The sequence below is a fragment of the Henckelia pumila genome, chromosome 3 (assembly GCF_033568475.1).
Source record: "Henckelia pumila isolate YLH828 chromosome 3, ASM3356847v2, whole genome shotgun sequence".
Lineage (NCBI taxonomy): Eukaryota > Viridiplantae > Streptophyta > Magnoliopsida > Lamiales > Gesneriaceae > Henckelia > Henckelia pumila.
Genome location: NC_133122.1, coordinates 198,623,849 through 198,643,983, shown reverse-complemented (window position 1 = coordinate 198,643,983; position 20,135 = coordinate 198,623,849). Strand labels below are relative to the sequence as shown.

The following is a 20,135-nucleotide window of genomic DNA, read 5'->3' as shown; positions in this document are numbered from 1 at the left end:
GTTTGTCAACCTCTTTAGGTTTGTCGTTTATCAACAAGCTTCTGTTTAATTTACAGGTTTCACAAGATCAATCCCGAAAAAATGAAGCATACCTGTTGTTTTCCATTCATTTAGATGGAACATTGTTGGACAACGCCAAAATTATGAAAGCTAAGAAGTAGTTCTTTTTAACCTCAGATGTGCTCCAAATATTTTGCCAGGTACATAAGAAGAATATCTCATGCCTACCAAATTGAGAATGTTTATATCATATCTATCTGAATCCTAAGAATTTTTTGAAGCAGATGGTTTATTGAATTTAAAAATTGCTCGAGGCAGTACTTTAGTTCACTTGTTTTCAAGAGATTGTTTAAAGTGAAAATCTACATTAATTATGATTCATAGTTTTTACATTTCAATTTGCAACTCTGCCTTGTTGGTTTACCATGACATTTCTATTATTTTTTACATTTCAGTTTGCAGGAACTATCAAGAATCAATGTTACAGCTAGCCAAGATCAATTTGATGAAGTTAGAAATGAAAATAGTGAATTTGTCTACTCCTATGTAGGTGCTTAAATATGTCATGCACGTTGGGATAATACTTTCTTTTGTCTATGTGTACACGTTTAGATTTATGGAAATACGTGTGGATACATGCATAATTTCATGTTATTTTTGTGGATATACTTTGAATTTATGTATGTCGTTTTGGGATGGATTTATTAATCTTATTAGTGCATTTTAAGTTTCAAAAATATATTTATAGTGACATTATTGTATCTAAATTTTAATGTATTGAAAATGTGTTTTTACTTCATTAAAATTAAATGGTGAAGTTAAATAAATAATTTACTTCGTCTATTAGTAAAATAACGAAGTAAAAAACTTTCTTCTACTTCATCGATTAATGAAATTGTCGAAGTAAACGAAATGCATTTACTTCAGCAATTTAATTAATCGACGAAGTAGAAAAATATCTTTTACTTTGATAATATATGAAATTAACGAGGTAAAAGACTTGTTTTACTTCGTTAATTAATGAAATTGTCGAAGTAAAGGTATATCTTTTACTTCGACAATTTCATTAATTAACGAAGTAAAACATATCTTTTACTTCGGGAATTTATGAAATTGACGAAGTAAAATATATGTTTTTACTTCGTCATTGGCCCAATTCTGAACCCATTTTGGCTCCATGAACCGACCAAAGACTTCGGTAATTTAAAAGATATGACTTCGGTTATAACGCAAAGTAAAACATTATCCTATTACTTCACGTGACACTACTTTGGTAATTATCTACCTACGACTTCAGTTAATAACCGAAGTTTTTCGCGAATTTTCTACTAGTGCCCCCTCGTTTTCCATTACTACTATGCTTACCGATTCACTGAGGCGGCCTTCTCTTTGAATGTCCAGCAAAATGCTTGCTTTTTAGATGATACCCCTTCCTCCTGGAAAGGGTGGAAAGAAAGATTCTTCTATATTCAACTCCCTTCCAACCGTACCAAACCCACCAAGTTCCTGACAGCCCTTCCACCCCAACCTGAACTCCCTAGAAATTACAAAGTGGAGGAACATGTAAGGACCCAATTTTAATATGTTAATTAATTTGTGTGTTAAAAATATATATGTATAAATATCGATTTATAGACGATATTAAAATGCATATGTTATTTATAGAACACACATAAAATAAAATAACGTAAATCGGGTTAAGTTATAACCCCAAATAAATAAAATAGGACACACATTTAAACTAATACATATCTTATCTAATTAAATGGATATACATATACAGATATCTTACACTCTCTCTCTCCTCCACCTTATTTCCACCGCCTCTCTGCGTCGTCTTCTTTATTTCTTTTCTTTTTCAAATCTTTTCCGTCACTTTAAATTATCATATCTCCTTCGTTTTTGGCCGGATTTTAAAAGTAAATATAGTTCTGGAATCCTCGCGACGAGAGCTAGCTTTAGGTACCAATATTGTAAGGTTTTCTCGCGTTGCTCGAAGCTTGATTTCCAACAGCCGCCGCCATTCGTCCTCCCTCGTCGCCGCTGATCGTTGCCGGAGTTTAGGGGGTGTTGTTTCGGTTGATTAGACATCTAATTCGAATATTTGAGGTAGATTTCGAGACTAGGGTTTCATATTTTGGGAATATTGATTCAATTGACTTTCAATAATTGATATTTGATTTATTATTGGTTGTAGGTATTATATCGGACTCGATTGGAGGTATTGGCTAATTTTCAGAATTTATTTGAAAATGTTTCGAATTTTCAGATTAATATAATTGGATTTTCGAATTTTTAGGGTTATTGGAATCAATATTTGGATATTTGATTGTGTATAATTGTTAGATATGAATTTCAGAATTTATTCGTATTTTCTGGAAATTTCAGATTATTTACCTTTGGGTATTTCGACATTTTAGAGTCATTTATCGATATTTCGACATTGATAGGATGATTTAATATGAAATATGGATATTTGGAAATGTTAATTTGATTTTTAGATTTAGTTTTAATAATTTTCAGATTTGTAAACGAAAATAGGAATTGATGTGAAATAAATGGTTTTTCACAGGATTGGAGTATTCGATTAATACTTGAGATATTTTTGTGCTAATTAAATGTTGGTTGAGGTACGTATGAGCTGTTTATATTACGACGTCTATAATGGCATGTAATGATATTAAGTATTTTATAATGAGTGATAACGTGCTTTATGTGCTTATATGGATTATATGATTGCATTCACTCATTTACATTGATTGTTAATGTGCAGAATTGAGAATAATCCCTATTTTCATTTAATAAAATAAAATAAATTTCAAATATATTTATATTGAAAATATTAAGGGATATTCGTCAAATAAGCATGTTAACAGTTTTACATAGCACGTTGAGCCTTGACTCCTTTGATTGCTATTGATATTGATCTCTTGAGATGTATTGAGTCATCATGGAGCGAGTGACATTGTTTAGTGCACTCCTGAGATAGCATGAGGCACGGACAAGTAGCTCATGTCGCCCTCCGATGCTACGTACGACACTCCTGATGACAGCATGAGGCTGGACGGGTCGCTCCTGTCACCCTCCGATGCTACGTGTATGGATTAGCAGGGATGATTCGAGGTCTGCTGCGTTCCTGGCACGGGTGGCCACTGAGATTATTGTGATACGATTATTTGGACTCCATTTGGTATCCCTTATTTCATTGATACCTGTCACGCATTACATTGCATTTCATTGCATTGTACTTGATTTTATTCATGTCAGTTATATTTGTCGTAATTTTCCTAGTTCGTCGTATTGGGGTCCGACCCCTGTTTTTTTTTATGTTGTGGTTGTTTGTGATTCCATAGCAAGTTATCCAGGGGAATTTGACGCATCTGGTGGAGCGTCATCTAGTGGTACCCAGTGAGTCGAGTGTGAAGTCAAGTTCCCAGATATATGTATATCAGTTTAGCGAGTTTTATATTTGCTGGGGTGATACCCTGTGTATCAGTATCGATAGTTTTGGACTTTGTTTTGGATTGTTATTTGTGTGATCGAGCCTTGCCGGCTCTGCATGTGTTTAGTCCTGGCCAGTGTGGCTATAGGTTTGTAAATTGGTGTTGTGTCTCTATTTTCGAGTATATATTGCTGGTTGTGTTGTACAGGTTTTTGGGATGTCCTATTTACGAATAGGTCATGCCGAAATTTCTGTAGGCCCAAAACGCAAATTTTTAACTCGTTTTCGCTGTTTACATTAATTAATTCTGGTTGTTTGCTCATTAAATATAAATCAGGACACGGGCCCTTTCAGAACCCTACCTCCATTTCCAGGAACTGGTGGAAAACCAAAAATTTCCTTCCACCTCCCTTTTCGAGGAAAAGAATTTGATTGCTTATGGGCTAGGCGCCCGGGTAGTAGATCCAATGGACCGGATAATTGATGAGTATCAGGCCCCGGGCCCGACTCCTGGTATGATTTATTGCCCCTATGCACTTGTTTGTATTTATCTGTTATCACTAATATACAACTTTCTCCCTATCTCTTATCCAAAAGAACCAGCCCCAAAGAAGAAAAAAAAATCCCGACTGATGAAGCAGACTTTTCTCCAAAAAAGGGCCGCTAAGAAGGTGGCTGCCCAAGAAAAAAAAGAGGCCCGGGCCGTGGAGGCGGCCAGAAAAACCAGAGTCCTCCAGCTGGCCGAGGAACGCCGAACCCGTGAGGCCCAGGACCAGTATATTCCCTCTTCTGTTGCAGCATCCGTCCTTCCTATTGTGCCCACAGTTCCTGCTGCTTCCGAGTTTGAAATTCTCGACCAACCAGCTTCCAATGTAGTTGAGCCTTCCTCCCTCCTGTCTCAAAAACGGGAAGCGGTGGGGGAACCTGATATGGTTGTTCTAAGCGACCCGAAAGAAGAGGCTCCACTTTCTCCTTCATTCCGTCCTCTGGCTCCCTTTTACCAAGCTTCCCAAGGCTCCAGCCCCCCTGGTGCCCAAGAAAATATCTTCATGGCTGGGGCTTCTGGCCGAGGGGTACGAACAATGAAAGATATGTTAACTCTTTCCGAGCAGAACCATCTCTATCACAGGGGTCCAACCATCAAATACTTTGAGGGCACCAACCGGATTCTATCAATAAGCTGAATTCCATCTTGTCTTGATTGTATTAATTTTTTCCTCCCTAACACTTGTGTTTTCAGGTTTTGCATATGTTGGTGGATATCTATGAGGATGCTACCCGATTCGAAAGGATTGAAACGGATCGGGCTCATATAGAGGGGGAGAGAGCCCGAGCTGCTTTCGAGGTGAACCAGAAGCTGGAGCAGGATATGGAAATGATGAGGCAGACCCATGACCAAGTGGTGTCAAGTCTTCATTCCATCCTGGACGCAGCCAATCAGGCCCTTCACTCTGCCCAAGCGGATCTCGCCCATTCCCAAACCCAACTGGAAATGGCCCAGAATGAAACCACAGAAGCCCGGGCCAAAGTGGCAGTTGCCAAGGATAAGGCAGAAAAGGCGGTGTCGGCTCTGGAGACTTGCCTAAAGTCTGAGAAAGAGCTTAAGGCATCTTTCCTCTCTTCTGCAGAATTCCAAAAATCTGTGGAGGACAAGTCCTACTCCTTCTTCCAGACCGGCTTTTATAAGTGCCGGGATCAATTTGAGGAAGCTGAGCTTTGGTCTGCTGATCAAAAGGAGTTCCCAGATTTGGACAAAGCCATTGATTCTCTCTCAGGCCCAGCGGAACCATCTGGAACAAAAGCCTCCCAGCCAATCGAGACCCCAATTCCCGAGGGTGGGGATGTTCTCAATAACCCCATAGTATAGGTTATGTATGTAATCGGGCCGTAGAAGCCCCTCTCCTTGTAATTTTCCCTAAAATGCAAACTAGTTTTGCTTATGTCTGTATTCTTCTTCAACTGCTCAATATTTTGAATTCTGAGTATAAATAAATAGTAGATATCAAGGGCTTAGAATACCTTGAGCTTTGATAAGTACTAGGGCATATAACCTCCCGTGCTTGCCTAGTGCCAAGGGCTTACCATGCCTTTGGCTTATATAGGTGTCGGGCATGGAATCTCCCGGGCTTATGTTAAATAGGTATCGGGGCATGGAATCTCCCGGGCTTATGTAGTGTCAAAGGCTTAGAATGTCTTGGGCTTAAATAGGTGCCGGGGCATGGAATCTCCCGAGCTTATGTAGTGCCAAAGGCTTAGAATGCCTTGGGCTTAAATAGGTGTCGGGGCATGGAATCTCCCGAGCTTATGTAGTGCCAAGGGCTTAGAATGCCTTGGGCGTAAATAGGTGTCGGTGCATGGAATCTTCCGGGCTTATATAGTGTCAAGGGCTTAGAATACATTGGGCTTAAATAGAAGTCGGGGCATGGAATCTCCCGGGCTTATGTAGTGCCAAGAGCTTAGAATGCCTTGAGCTTAAATAGGTGTCGGGGCATGAAATATCCCGGGCTTATGTAGTGCCAAGGGCTTAGAATGCCTTGGGATCATCAGTTCTTTCATTCAATATTAATCTTTTCAAAATTACCGAAGTGATTAAATTCTGTTATCTATGAATTTAGTTTTGTTTGAAAATGCTGGTGGGAGTTTTCATTTACTCCTGCAACAAAATCGTGTTTTGGAAGATATTTATTTAACAATATTTTATACCACATGCCGTTTCTGATGTAATTTCCAATGTCTTACTCGTCTGAACTTTGGACACATTTGTCTTTCATTCAAAAAAATAAAAGAAAAAGAATATCCATAGCTCGTTTGTTGATTGTTAACCAAAATGTATCTCTCGTGTACAATAAAAAATGATTAATCTCACAGTATTATATGTTTTCATTTGTTTTGGATAAATTATAGTTATAACTAAAAATGAGCAATTACTGGCATTTATTTTTCTTTTGATAAGTAATCACATACCATTAGATGTGGGTTTGAAAATAAGAAAAGTTTGCTAAGAATACTTTGATCCAATAGTAAAAGTGAGATTTCTAAGACTCAAGAGGTTTGGGGTTAGAGTCTCACTTGTGTGAGTTGTTTAGTACTTAGATAAAAATCCACCGTCACATTGTATTAAAAAAAACACAATATTTTCGTGAGGTAGATCTCCTGCTCGACTCGATGCATGAAAATGTATTGTTTTTTAGGAAAAATTACTTTTTTGATCCTGTTGTATGTTTTTCACTTTGCGTTTTCGGTACTTTATATTTTCAGATTTTAGTTTTAGTCCGTTATCTTTGTTTTTTTGGCAATTTTAGTCATTTTTCTGATGTGACGCTGATGTTGCACCAAAGTAGTGCTGATGCATGTGTAGCTGATGTGTATAGTGCCACGTAAATATTTTCGAAGAAAAAAACTAAAATTGAAAAAAAAAAAAAACAAAACATGCAGGACTAAAACTGAAATATAAAAACATAAAGGATCGAAATCGCAAAGTGACAAACTTACGGATCAAAATTACAGTTTTTCTTATTTTTTATTCAAAATTTGTAGATACATATCCGTAAAATCATCTCATAGAAAACATATAAAAAATCGAGTTTGATCATAAATGTGGTTTTTTTTTTTGGGAATAAAGTCCATCAAATGATCAAATACACAACTCACCAAATATGATCCTTGTAGTGTGGATTGGGCTAATAAATTTAGATGGTGTAACAATCTTGACTAAGAAGCCACAAACACAAATTGAGTATTGTGATTTGTGTCAACACAACTATTGTTTAATCGGTTCATTGGGGTGCTAAGTACATCGAGTTGTCTCACAAAATTCCGAATTAACATGAACAATTATGTTTTTATATGAAATTATATATTTAAAAGATTTTTTTTTATTGATCAATCCGACCACACCCGCATGGCACATACTACTGACCGCACGGTGAATCAAATTCCAATTAAATTATTTTATTCACAACCCGTGAACCACTTTTACGATTAAAAGGAAAATTGCAATCTTACTTCTGTCATTTGACTTGTTTTGGATCTTGAGCATACAATTTTTCAAATTTGGTTAAAGAAAATTGCAATTTTAGTTTCGTAACTCGATACTCTCCTATGCAATTTATGTTGATGCGACCGGAAGAAAACATATGTACCCACATTAAAATCCACGCGATAAAAAGTAATGGAGAAAAATAGAGTAAAACAAGATCCAATATTTCAAATGAAAGGGGAAAACATATGTATTTCTTTCCCTATAGGTTTTATATTTGTCACATAAACCATGAAGGAAAACATCAATGTCAAATAAGAAATTTTCGGTGCATGGATCTGATGGTTTCAAACGAAAAAAAATGATGAAAATCATAAAAAAATTCAAGCCACTTAATAAATGAAACTTTGACGAGTTACACAAACAAACCGAATAGTGAAATTCATGACATAAATTACAATTTTCCTAGACGTTAACATGTGCTTTATGATTAAACAAACTCATAAATAGAGCCGTCAAAAAGTCAAAACGGGTCAGGCCCGTTGGGCCAGCCCGCCCCACCATAAAAAATTGGCGGGTTGGAATAAAGTTTTACTGGCGGGCCTAAACGGGCCAACCCAAACGAGCCTTCAATTTTTTAATTTTTTTTTAATTATGAGCATAAAAACACTTCTGTTTAAATAATGTGATTTTAAAATTTTAAAACTAGTATTTGTAATATTTTTAACATCTTACATTATTATTTTTTTATTGTTAAATATCTATTTATATTATTTATATTATTTGGAAATGTGATTTTTTTATCCAAAATATAATAGTTAACATCAAAATTTTATATGATTTGTTTAATTGTGACATTTATTATTTGTTTTTGTGTAAAATTGTTGATATATTTTTTCAATCTCAAATAATAATTTGTTTTTTTGATTTTTTTTTAAAAAATTTTGCGGGTTGGTTCATCTAGCCCGCAACCCGCGGCAGGGCGGGACCAATTGGGGTTTTTATGGCCTGTTTGAAGACGGGCCTAAACGGATCAACCCAAACGGGCCGTGCGTCGAGGCGGGATGGGACGGTCCGAGCTGTCTGACACGTCTACTCATAAAACCCAATGTAACCCCGTAATTGCTTGGATGAATAATTTCAAACCAAATGAATCTTCCGATCATCCAATGATTCAGCAGCCAGCGTCTGGTCAAAATTGGCGAGTCCACTCCAAATCAAAATCGAACCACCCGAAGTTCGGTGAATCGAAAATGGAGGAGTCAAATCACATCACGTTGCCACTTCAATCAGCTAGCTAGCTAGCTTCACTATCAATTTCCCCGATTGATGGTCACACGCTCGACTAGCGCGTGCAAAAGCGTCAAGCTTGATTCCCTGTGGATAAAGAAGTCAATTTGCCGCGGAGTACAATCTGGAGGAAGGAACATATGATCTTGGATGAAGCCAATTGTACTTCGTTCCAAAGAAATCAGCAGAATAGAGCCATTCGATTTTCCTGCTAAATAAATAAAGGAAAAGGATCCCTTTATTAGCGTAAAATCTGCGCGAACCGTGTTTCAATCAACTTTTCTTTCTTTCTAGTATAAATTATCTGTAAGTTGTTCCCTTTTTGGTTCTTCCTCGGTCCTTTAAAAAATTACTATCTGGTTTGTCGGCGCCCCTCTACTTTCTGCTTTTAAGGTGTTAACCTCCAGATCATTAAATTCTGTGACTTCAGGGAAATGGGTTTTCTTGATTTTGTTAGCTTGTGTAAATCCATGTAAATCATTCAGTATTTAGATTTTTTTTTTGCAATTGGGTTTTGGAGATTGTTGACTATCTTGAGATTGTTATGGTTAATTGTGAAGCTTCTCTCTGTACTTTTCAGTAAGATTTTACTAGCTTTTGGATTCTTAAAGTTGTGACTTTTACAAGAATTCGGGCGAGAATTAATCAGCGGCTCCGTCGTTTCAATAGAGAAGAAGAATGGTGTGTTGTTTTACTAATATTTAGGTTCAAGCTGGTAGTTATTGATCTTGTCTATCAGTTAAGGTAAGTGATTTTGTGCCTCAAAAGGATCTTTGTGCACAAGGGTCTAGTTAACACTTCTTAACACGTGTTGCGTGACTAGATTTTAGTTTATAGTTGTTGGTTCTAGGATCGATTTATTCCGTGCATTTGGTGCTATATATTGCGTGTTAAGGGGTATAAATGCAGAGGGTGCGTGTTTCATCTCATCAAGCTCCAGTGCACAAGCTTGGGGATTCTCAAATGACCTTATCTCCAAAATTTAGATTAGCTGCAATGGAATCCAGTATGCAAAGTCCTGCTCTAGAATTTGAGCTCTCTGTTAAAGGGGAGCCTCTAATCCCGGGACTTCCCGATGATGTCGCTCTCCAGTGCCTCCTTCGTGTTGCAATCGATAATCACGGAGCCTGCAGGGCAGTCTCGAAGCGTTGGTATTTACTATTTGGCAGCAAGGAGCAGTTCTTTACGCGGAGAAAGGAGTTCAGGTTTCATGATCCGTGGCTTTTTGTGTTCTCACATCACAAATGTACAGGAAAAATAGAGTGGAAGGTTCTTAACCTGATCCAGTTCTCTTGGCACACAATCCCAGCCATGCCTTGTAAGGAGAAGGTCTGCCCACAAGGTTTCAGGTGTGTTTCCTTCCCACATGAGGGTACTCTCTATGTTTGTGGTGGTGTCGTGTCTGATGTAGATTGCCCTCTCAATCTAGTAGTGAAATTTGAAGCGAGTAAGAATAGGTGGACTGTTATGAAGAAGATGACCACACCAAGGTCGTTTTTCGCGAGTGGGGTGATAAATGGTTTGATATATGTTGCTGGAGGAAACAGCACCGATCTTTTTGAGCTTAATTCAGTTGAAGTCCTGGATCCTAAGAAAGGGACATGGCGAAATGTTTCTAACATGAAAACAAACATGGCCTCCTATGATGCAGCGGTTCTTGACGGTAAGCTTCTAGTGACAGAAGGTTGGTTTTGGCCGTTCTATGTGGTGCCTCGAGGTCAGATTTATGACCCACAAACCGATAACTGGGAGAATATGGCTACTGGACTCAGAGAAGGTTGGACTGGTTCAAGTGTCGTGATTTATGGACATCTGTTTGTGGTTACAGAGCACGAGAGGACGAAAGTCAAGGTTTATGATGCGCAGTGCGATTCTTGGGATGTCGTGGAAGGTCCTCCTTTACCAGAACAGATATGTAAGCCATTTTGCGTAAGCTGTTGGGAATGCTACATATATGTTGTTGGTCGGAATCTTCATGTGGCTGTTGGACGTGTACAGAGGGTATACTCGAGTAACGATTGCGAAAAGAAATGCAGGTTTTCTGTTCAATGGCAAACCGTGGATGCACCTGGATCACTTTTTGACCTTACACCATCCAGTGCTCAGGTTATGTTTGCTTAGAACTTGAACTAGCGGCGGCGACTGCTGCTGTAATTGTTATAGTGTGAGATGAATGAACAATGAGATCTCAGCGTGTTGATGTCATTTGTTGTATAATATATAAGAATAGTTTACGGCTTGCCTTGTGTAATATCTATTTGTAGCTCTAATTCTGGCATTGGTGAAATGTAACACTAGTCCGAGTGACACATGTTCGTCTTAAAGTTCGAAATTTTGGGTACACAACAATATTTTACCTTCAGATGTAACGATTTTCTAGTTTCATAACCGAATTTGTGCACCCCATCAAATTTCTTTCTCTCTCAGGTCATTTTGGCTCGGAAAAGTATAGAACCAATGTCATACTATTTTCACCACTCACCAGGTTAAAGACTCAGCATTGAAATCCATTGTTTCAAGGTTAATTATTCAAAAATCATTTGACATGGCTCGAGTTCAACCGATCTTCAATAGAATGAAACCATTTTGTATTTTACACGAGTAGGTATCTTGTAACATATTTATATCCGAAAAAAGAGTCGATCCGATCCATATTTATAATTAAAATTAATATTTTAACATGAAAATAGTATATTTACAAGGATCATGTTAAATAAGAATTCGTCGCACAAAATTAACCCGACCATGAAACCGTCTCATATGAATTTTTGTGATTTAATATTTAATCTCATGTCATGAAACATTAGATGCAGCGCAAGGCACATCCCTCGAACCAACAGATCTTCAATCGAATAATTAAGTCATTTTCAATTTCACTTGAAGCACATGCCATGAGACCTGAGAAGCAACACCACTTCGACCCAGTTGCAACATTGTCATTAAAATTACATTCCTGAATATTTCGACTCGGATCTTGAGATTTGATTGCATGATGCTTTTTTAAAAAAAACTTGCAATTTCAGTTTTCTCTCGTATTACCCGTAGGCTAGCTTTGCCCACTGCCTCAAAATTTGTCCAAGAAGAACATCAAGTATACGAGCAGCCTTGCGTTTCTCAGAATACTGGAACATGATTTTATAGAATGTAGCATGGAAATATACTTTCACTGAACACAACGACAAAAATATCTTCTATGAGTACCTGTACATATAAATTGACATGGGATTCTCAGGCTTTCAGCTTCCTCATAAAGGGCAGGGATTCCCATGTCATTTACAAGAGGAAACGATACGTCTTGCAACCATTTTACGCAAGGTAGTTGTACACTTGCGGGTTGTTTTTGTCGCGCTCCAGGTATTCTCTGTCAATGAGACTTTCGATCCTTTTCTTCAGGTCGGCAGGTTTTATGGGAAACTTGAGCTGCAATGGAAAAAAGAACGCTTTAAAATTACACATCTGTTTTCATAAGGAGCCACATAACACAGAAGATACGGTTAATCACCTGTTGAAAGAGTTCAGTTATCAGGAGAGTGTGGCTTAAAACTTTTCTTGTCTTCATAATCCGAACAATAGCGGCATCAACCTGTACGAACAGCGGAATCAAGAGTCGTATTTACTGAGCAGATATTCTTAAGCAACGTATAACCAATTAACAAGAGAATCTTGGAGAATGAATATCATGTGTTAGACCTGATATTGACGGTCTTGGAAGACTCGTTCCGTCGTACTGGCATTCTCCTCTACAGTCTCCTTCATCTGAATGGCATTTACCTATTAATATAAAAGTATGTTAGTTCTTCACCACCAATCACATTGCAGTGTTATAAAATATGCATTAACAAAATAACCTTGATACGATACAGAGGTGCAGTAAATTGATCGTTGAAAACAAAGGAGTCATCATCTTCCACATCTCTCCCTTTGGGGATCTGCAAGGACAATTTATTATCTTGTTCATAAATAAATTCTGCAAGCTAGCAAAGAAACTGAAGCATCAGCTGTTGGACAATGATCACTCACTTTCTGAAGAACACGAAATTTTCCGCATGCAAGGGACTGCAAAGTTCTTCGCAGCTCTTTATCTTCAATACCCGTGGATTCCTTGATATCTTGAAAGCTAAGGTTTTCGGCATCATTAAAGAGCATCAAGACAACAGTCTGGCACAGACAAAACAGATGCAACATGTTAGCATATCAAGACTCGAGAGAAGCATTATTAATTGCCAAACAAAATTATGCACGTACAATTCAATGAAACCAACCTGAAATAGAGAAACTGACAGCTCCTTTCTACCTTTAGGAAATTCTGCTTTTAGTACACAATGACCCAATGAAATTTGCCACATTAGCCGCCTTCCACTGTACTTGCTCAAATAAAACTCCTTAAATATATCCTAGAGAGCAATTGAAGCAATTACATATGGTTATTCCGCAGAACTCTATGCTCTGTATCCAATTTAACTTTGTTGGTGTGTGGACAAACCTGATAAACATTGAGTTCATGGGGCAGCCTGACATCCATGGGTGGATAGGTTGGCCAGTACCTGAAGCAAAACCATTCATTTTTAATCTCCTAGAAGACTAAGATTGTAGTGACACTTATGTATAACCAAGAGAAATGGTTATGTACCCTGTTGTCAAGACGTGGACACTCATCTCGATTCCAGAGGGAAGTTTTGTCCGAGCTTGGGATGATTGCTTGAATGATTCATTAATTTCCTTTGACAATTCAATATCCTGGAATAATGGATTAATGCAATTAAGTTAATGACTAGATACAAAAGCTCATGGACTTATCGGACAATATACTTTAACATGGAATCTTTCTTTTTTTGTTTTGTTTTTGTTTTGTGTTCTGGACATATATAGTTTCTTGCCATGTTCTTGAAGATACATCAGAAGAAAAACAAGGTTTTATTAAATGCAAACCGTGCAATGGTAGGGAGAATTAATCTGAGATCCCATAAAGGTATTCTAGAGATTCTATGTAAAGGGATTTATTTTTCCCGACCATGACAATGATCTAAAACCACTAAAAAAGAAAGCCAAGAAAGTGTGGAATGAGGCAACTCTCGTCCAACGGTAATCAATAACTGGCCATGGTGAAAACACCAAGAGAATTCAGAAGAGAGCAGTAAACACCAGAAAGGCCAAGGGGGGACGGGCAATATGATAAAAATTTAAATGAGTTCGAGAAACCCATCTATTCAGGTAAAAGATTCATCTGAAGCTAGGGGTGGTTTTGAAATAGGGTAGGCCTTTTTCCCACAAGTGCAACAATTGATAAAGCTACGACAGCATATGCATCAGGCATGCAAGATGGAAAATTGATATGCACCTTGAACATTCCTTCAAGTTTGTTAGTGAACTGACTGCCACACTCTGTTTTCAACTGCAGTATCAACGTAAGAGTATTAATTCACCATGGAAACAAAAGTATTGGGGGCCTTGGCAATAGAGCAGTAAGTGTTACCTTGGTAATCATGGACTTCTCGGCGTCAATAGATGCGCTCTTACCCAACAAGAGCCTTTTAGCAAGATCCTTTTTATAGAATGCTTCGAATACGTCTTTACCCTACAGACACGGTGAAAAACATACTCGATAAGAATAAATTTATGAACATAAACAAGTGAATAGCACAGGCGGCGTTTGTTTTCGTTCCCCAATAGTAGTTTTTCGGTTCCCAAAATAAAGCCAAATATTATTATCTCACTTCAATTCCTGTTTTATCAGAATAATCTTCGCACCAATTCACTTCTCTAAGACAATTATTACTTTAAACTTTATTTTTCATTGTTCCCAAAAAACTTTATCACCCATACTATACTATATAGAGAATGAGTGTCATTCATGGCTGTATAATTAAACAAAACTAAAAAATAATATTTAAAACAATTATATCAACATAATTATTCTTTATACAAAAATTTAATATAGTTAAATTCAATAATATATTAAAATTTAAAATGTATACACACAAGTTCACCAAGAGATACTAGTAATTATACTATATTATAACCCCAAATATAATATTTTATCAATCAATTTTAATATGATTTGATATCTATGTTATATCTATTTACCTAAAACAAAACCAAGCATACATTAAACATTTCCGCAATACTGAACCAAACAAGCCCAGAATATGTTCTGATGCTATTACTGTATCTTTGAACCCACCCTAGCCACCTCCCATTGCCGCCATTTTCACTCTGATACTGTCATACACTCATACTTTCTTACTTCTAATCTTTCCTGTGCCGGCGTATCTCTTCTTCACGAGTAAACCAAGCCCAAATTGAAAACAGATACATGTGTATTACCTGTATAAATCTGAACAAAACCAAGACTTTGTCAAGTGTACCCTCCAACTCTTCCTCTGATGTACCCTTATTTCCAGCACGGAGCTTCTCATCCACGAACTTGGCAATTAACTCAGCAGGCCGATTCTAGAAGAGAACAGAATATTGATTACAAAATAATATTGGCAAATATGATGACCGTGAGTTAATTTTTGGAATGTCAAAAAAAAAAAAAAAGAATTAAAATGATGGTTGCTAACAAAAACGTGAGATGAGATCGAAATATGTTTGGGATGAGGAAATGATTGGTTCATTTTCATTCCCAGTAAATGTATGACAAAATTTATTGGAAATGACACAAAATATGTAGCAAACTTTGCCCAGCATATTGATTTCTAAAAATATGCCTTCAGATGCAGTTGTCACGACTTTACATTCACTGATTAGCGAGGTTGTGATGCTTTCTTGACACTTGCAAAAGCAATAGTTATATCTAAATATCTAAATAATGCAGTAACGTATCTTACCTGACGGAGATTAATGAGATGCTCAAATGCATCCTTTATTGTATTGCTAAATGCCTCATTTTTAGAGAAACTTTCTTCCCATATCATATCAAGGTTCGCCTTAAATTCCAGTAAGCAGGAAACCATATCTTTGTCCTTCTCTTCGTCAATGACAATGGTTTGGCCTGCTCTTCGGATGTATTGATTAAGAGATTGCCTTAATGATTCAAGGGCATTAACCCTGGAAAAAAGTAAATACATTCTTTGAAGATCTTCAATACGCTTCCCATCCATCAGCATCACGAAACCCTGGACAAGAATTAGATCATTAGAATGCCAATAAGGACGCAAGCACAATATGAGCAAGTTCAGAGGAAAATGATCTGTTAAAAGCTACCTTATCAAGAATTGCAGATATGTGACGTTCAAGTAGTTGCCTTTCTGCTGTAGCTACCAATGGCTTCCTGGTACTTGCATCTACATAAAGTAGGCATCTTTCATGTTCTTCTTGCAACCTCATCTGGAGGAACACGTGGAAAAATTGAAAATGTCTCCAATTTATGATAGACAAAATTAATAACTACTGTGAAACACTGCGCTACAATTGCATGGCAGATTAAATTACCCATAAGTATATGGAGAAAACACAGCATCATTCATACCTCGACGTGCTTTAAATAATCCGGAACATCCGACTGCTGCATGTATTTGACTCCTTCAGCAGCATAAAACTCGGATGTACATTCAAGAAATGGCTTCTCAAAACTTTCTGGGTAAATCCCCAGTGCAGTTAACATCTTCAACAGATGATTAAGGAGAGTTCTTTCAACTGCTTCACCCAATCTATAAGAAACACCAAAACAAAACTGATATTGGAAAACCATACAACTTATTTACCAACTAATCAAGTTCAAGTCCGTTTATATAATTAGTGCATGGTCCTGATTGGTCTCTGTGGGCTAACAATAGTAACAGGCATTTATAAATAATACTTTCTTAAAAAGTTGGCAGCATGAAGCAAATTGTGGTCTAAATATTCCATAACGATGGTAAAATAAATAGCCAATTTACTCCATAAAGTTAACTGAAATCAATGCCATGTCACAACACCTTACATGCCCAGAGACAAATCATTCTCACTTCATGAATCAAGTTGGTATAAATTCTGCATCTAAATCAAGCTTCATAAACAAATATACGAAATTACCTTTCACTCTCAATCATTTTTAACAAACCAAATACAGTTTTGTGCTCGACTTCTGAAGATAGATTAAGATGTTTGCGGAAAAGCTGCAAACCCATGTCCCACAATGAACACACATTCGGTGTCTGCTTCACATATGTTCTATCAAGATATAGAGCTATTCCACGGATCATCAGCATTTGATCACAAAAATCCTGCCAACATTTCTCAACTAGTGACAGAAAAACGACCAAATCTTCACTTTGACCAACCAAAGATTGTAGAGCGGCATTAATGAAAGCTTCACACTCCTTTTCAATTCGCTGATAAAGACTCCCCCCCATCTTGTGCAGGCAAAGGTCATTGACAGCCTAAAAATTATGATGTTGACTTGTCAGCATTGAAGACATACTGTCCTTGTAATAGAATACAATCGTTAAACTGACCTGATATAGCTTCTCTAAGTCACAAGGATCTGGTCGTTTCAAAAATATGGCACTTATAGCTGATTTGAGCGTGGCCCATGTATTTTCTTCGAAATTAGTCGGCAGTGTCGGTTTAGCTTTAGAGACATAAATCAAGGAATTTAGCAATTAAGATCGTTAATAAGCACCAATAATATATCAGTATACCTTGAAAATATATTTTTTTCCAGATTACCAAGCTCAAATGATGCGCCTTCAACATATGTTTCAATAAATAATGAACCATCGCATTGGTTTTTTTTCTTATGGAACCAAGCAACAAGAAGTAAATTCTACAGTATAAGGATAATGATTTCTCATTTCTATTTCAAAGCTTCAGAATTTCATTTATCTCGGGATAAAAAAGGAATTTCTAATTCACAGGAAGTAAACAATCATGATCTCAGATTTTTTTTTTTAAGTTTAAGAAATCACATGAAGATCGCTTTCCTTGTATTTTACAGAAAATGTGTTGCAATAATATTCAGGAATGTGGAAAATAAAAATTGTAATTTCTTCATAATCTATATCCGCATTCTTCCTTGTGGAAGGATTTTAAATCACTCAAAACCCAGCATTTGGCAGGTATATCACCTCAACTGCCTAATATGATCGATCATTTTCAGACCTCATCATTACAAAAATTGACAAGTGCAATGTCAGTTTTTTCTAATACACTCGCCAACACGTCATGGAATATCTGAAACACACATTCATATTCATGAGGAGCACATATATCAGAGAAGTTAACTCCCATAAGTTCAGAGTTTTTTTATAATGCACTCAATTCTCAGTTTCTCACGGGAACAAACCAATAAGTTGTGACTAATGGAAAGGTAAGGCCTTCTTCATGAACTGTGGAAAAAGTATCAGTTTGGTTCCAGGCATGAGAATAGCATGGTACCGACATAAATGCTTTTATCCTATACGACTCTCGTTCATTTAACATTGACGCATCACTGTCAATACAATTAGTCCGAAAATAATGGAACAACCAGGAACTCATTCAGAAGACAATATGGCAGACCAAATTTCAGGATAGGCCTTAAGACCAAGCGGAGAGAAACCGTGGCCAAGGGAGAGAGAGGCAAGTCTTTGAGTATATTGACATATGTATGTTTTTTCTATACTCAAATAAAACATAATTAATTTCCCCTTCCGTGTAAAAATAAAAAAACAAACAAACAAAAAATTTCACAATTGTTTACACAAAGCAGATTAATTCAGCTCTGACATTTTCATAATCACATTTTGATCACTTAGATATCAACAACCAAATCAGAAATCCATAGAACAATCTATACATCAGTAAACCCACTGCGCAGCTAAGCACTGAGATTCAACTAAAATCAGTCCAATTAATCACAATTCACAACAGTTGATTTTCAAAGGAGCTCTCATTTTTTTTTAAAAAAAAGGGAAAATCCCAGATCTCTGCATACCAAAAACAAAAACATAAAATGCAAACTTTTTTCCACATTGCCCTTCTCAAATTAAGAAATCGCACACTCCAAACCCTAACATTTTCACCTCAATCACAACAAGGGCTACCCAGAATTCTGAGAAAACCTCGAATTCAATCCACACCCATCAACAATAGATACTTCAATAAATCCAATTCGAACAAATAGACAGGATTTTCAAGGGGGAAAAAAAGAACCTTTAACGAGCTTAATCACAAGCTTTTTCGTAGGTTGCGGAGGCGTGGCCTTTTTCCTAGCAAGATTAGCTGTGATTCCTCCTCCGCCAGCGCCAGCGCGGCCACCAAAAGCTCCGGAAGCCGCAGATGCCTCCAATACAACGTCGTTGGGATCATTTTCGATCATTGTGGATTCAGAGAAGTGCACGTGAGGAGTAATCTGCTGCTGTCCGTTCTTGTTACCTTCAATTGATGATGCAACAGCCTGTGACTTGGCCTTCTTCATTGCTGGGAAAATAGAAGCTGCGCCGCCGCCTACAGCGGTGGTGGTGGGAGAGGAAGAATATGGAGATGAGCGTTTACAGACTTTAGCGGAGGCGGAAGTGGAAGCGGTGGGCTGAGACATAGAAGAATCACAAAGAAATCTCGAGGAGAGAGCTCCTCATAGCACGAGAAGCAATGAAGAAAAAGAAGAAGGCAGCTACGATTGAAGATCAGGAAGCCAAATTATTTTCCGAGTAAAATATAATCTTTTTTTAAAAAAAAATTATTTTTTGGGTTCTTTAGTTTGGGCTTTACCTTGCAGTTGGGGCTGCATTAAGACGTAAATAAGCCCTGTTTTTACAGGCCTCATTTAGATAACAAATGCTATGATATATCCATCAACAAAAGAAGCCCAACATATTCATAAAAAAGTAGCCCAACTTATACAGGATAGCCAGTCCACATGATTATATATATATATGAATCAAATGTTTGGACGGCCTGGTCCTGTTGATAGTGATTTTGAAGTCAAAGGTTTAATCCAACTCTTTTCCTCTTTCGATTATGAGATAATGTATTTTTTTTTAAAAAAAGATTATGAGATAATGAAATTTTTTACTAATAAAATATTTTATTAAGTGTAATTAGTATATACTAATCGTTTTTGGTGTCTCGGTGATTTTTCACCATTTTTGTTGCCTTCTATACCCCTACCATGTCCTCTCCCCATCTCTCTCGATCCCACTCTGAGCCTGGACAAAACTCCTTGATCAAACTCGTCAGTAACCCACTTCTCCCACATTTTTTCTCAAGTGCTCGCATTCACGACATCATTTTTTTATAAAAAAAAAATAGATTTGAAGAAAAAAATCTACAACACAAACAAATCAGACGACCTGAAATCCTACAAAGCACATAAATTATTAATTTATTATTTGACAAATGTAAAACATAACTGTTAAATTTGGACTTGAACCTAACTCTCCCCAAAAACTAACTCAATGGATAACGATGCAATCTGAACTCTCATACAATGTTAAATTTGGACTTGAACCTACTCATCCA

The 20,135-nt window shown here is 37.1% G+C and overlaps 2 protein-coding genes across 2 annotated transcripts; one reads left to right on the top strand and one right to left on the bottom strand.

The window, feature by feature from the left end:
* Window positions 1–8,660: 8,660 nt before the first annotated feature.
* On the top strand, window positions 8,661–11,073 carry LOC140887221 (F-box/kelch-repeat protein At1g30090). The gene has a single exon (XM_073294330.1). The coding sequence runs from the start codon at window positions 9,615–9,617 to the stop codon at window positions 10,830–10,832; it is 1,218 nt and encodes a 405-aa protein (XP_073150431.1). The 5' UTR covers window positions 8,661–9,614; the 3' UTR covers window positions 10,833–11,073.
* A 771-nt stretch (window positions 11,074–11,844) lies between these two features.
* Window positions 11,845–19,300, bottom strand: LOC140886677 (cullin-4). Its single transcript, XM_073293395.1, has 17 exons — window positions 18,828–19,300; window positions 17,150–17,265; window positions 16,728–17,074; window positions 16,183–16,363; window positions 15,918–16,040; window positions 15,542–15,829; window positions 15,036–15,161; window positions 14,185–14,286; window positions 14,050–14,103; window positions 13,342–13,448; window positions 13,195–13,255; window positions 12,974–13,105; window positions 12,732–12,869; window positions 12,560–12,640; window positions 12,402–12,482; window positions 12,214–12,294; window positions 11,845–12,131 (listed from the first exon to the last, which is right to left on the bottom strand). Exons 1-17 carry the CDS (start codon window positions 19,210–19,212, stop codon window positions 12,018–12,020), a joined length of 2,517 nt encoding a protein of 838 aa, XP_073149496.1. The 5' UTR covers window positions 19,213–19,300; the 3' UTR covers window positions 11,845–12,017.
* Between the last annotated feature and the right edge of the window lie 835 nt (window positions 19,301–20,135).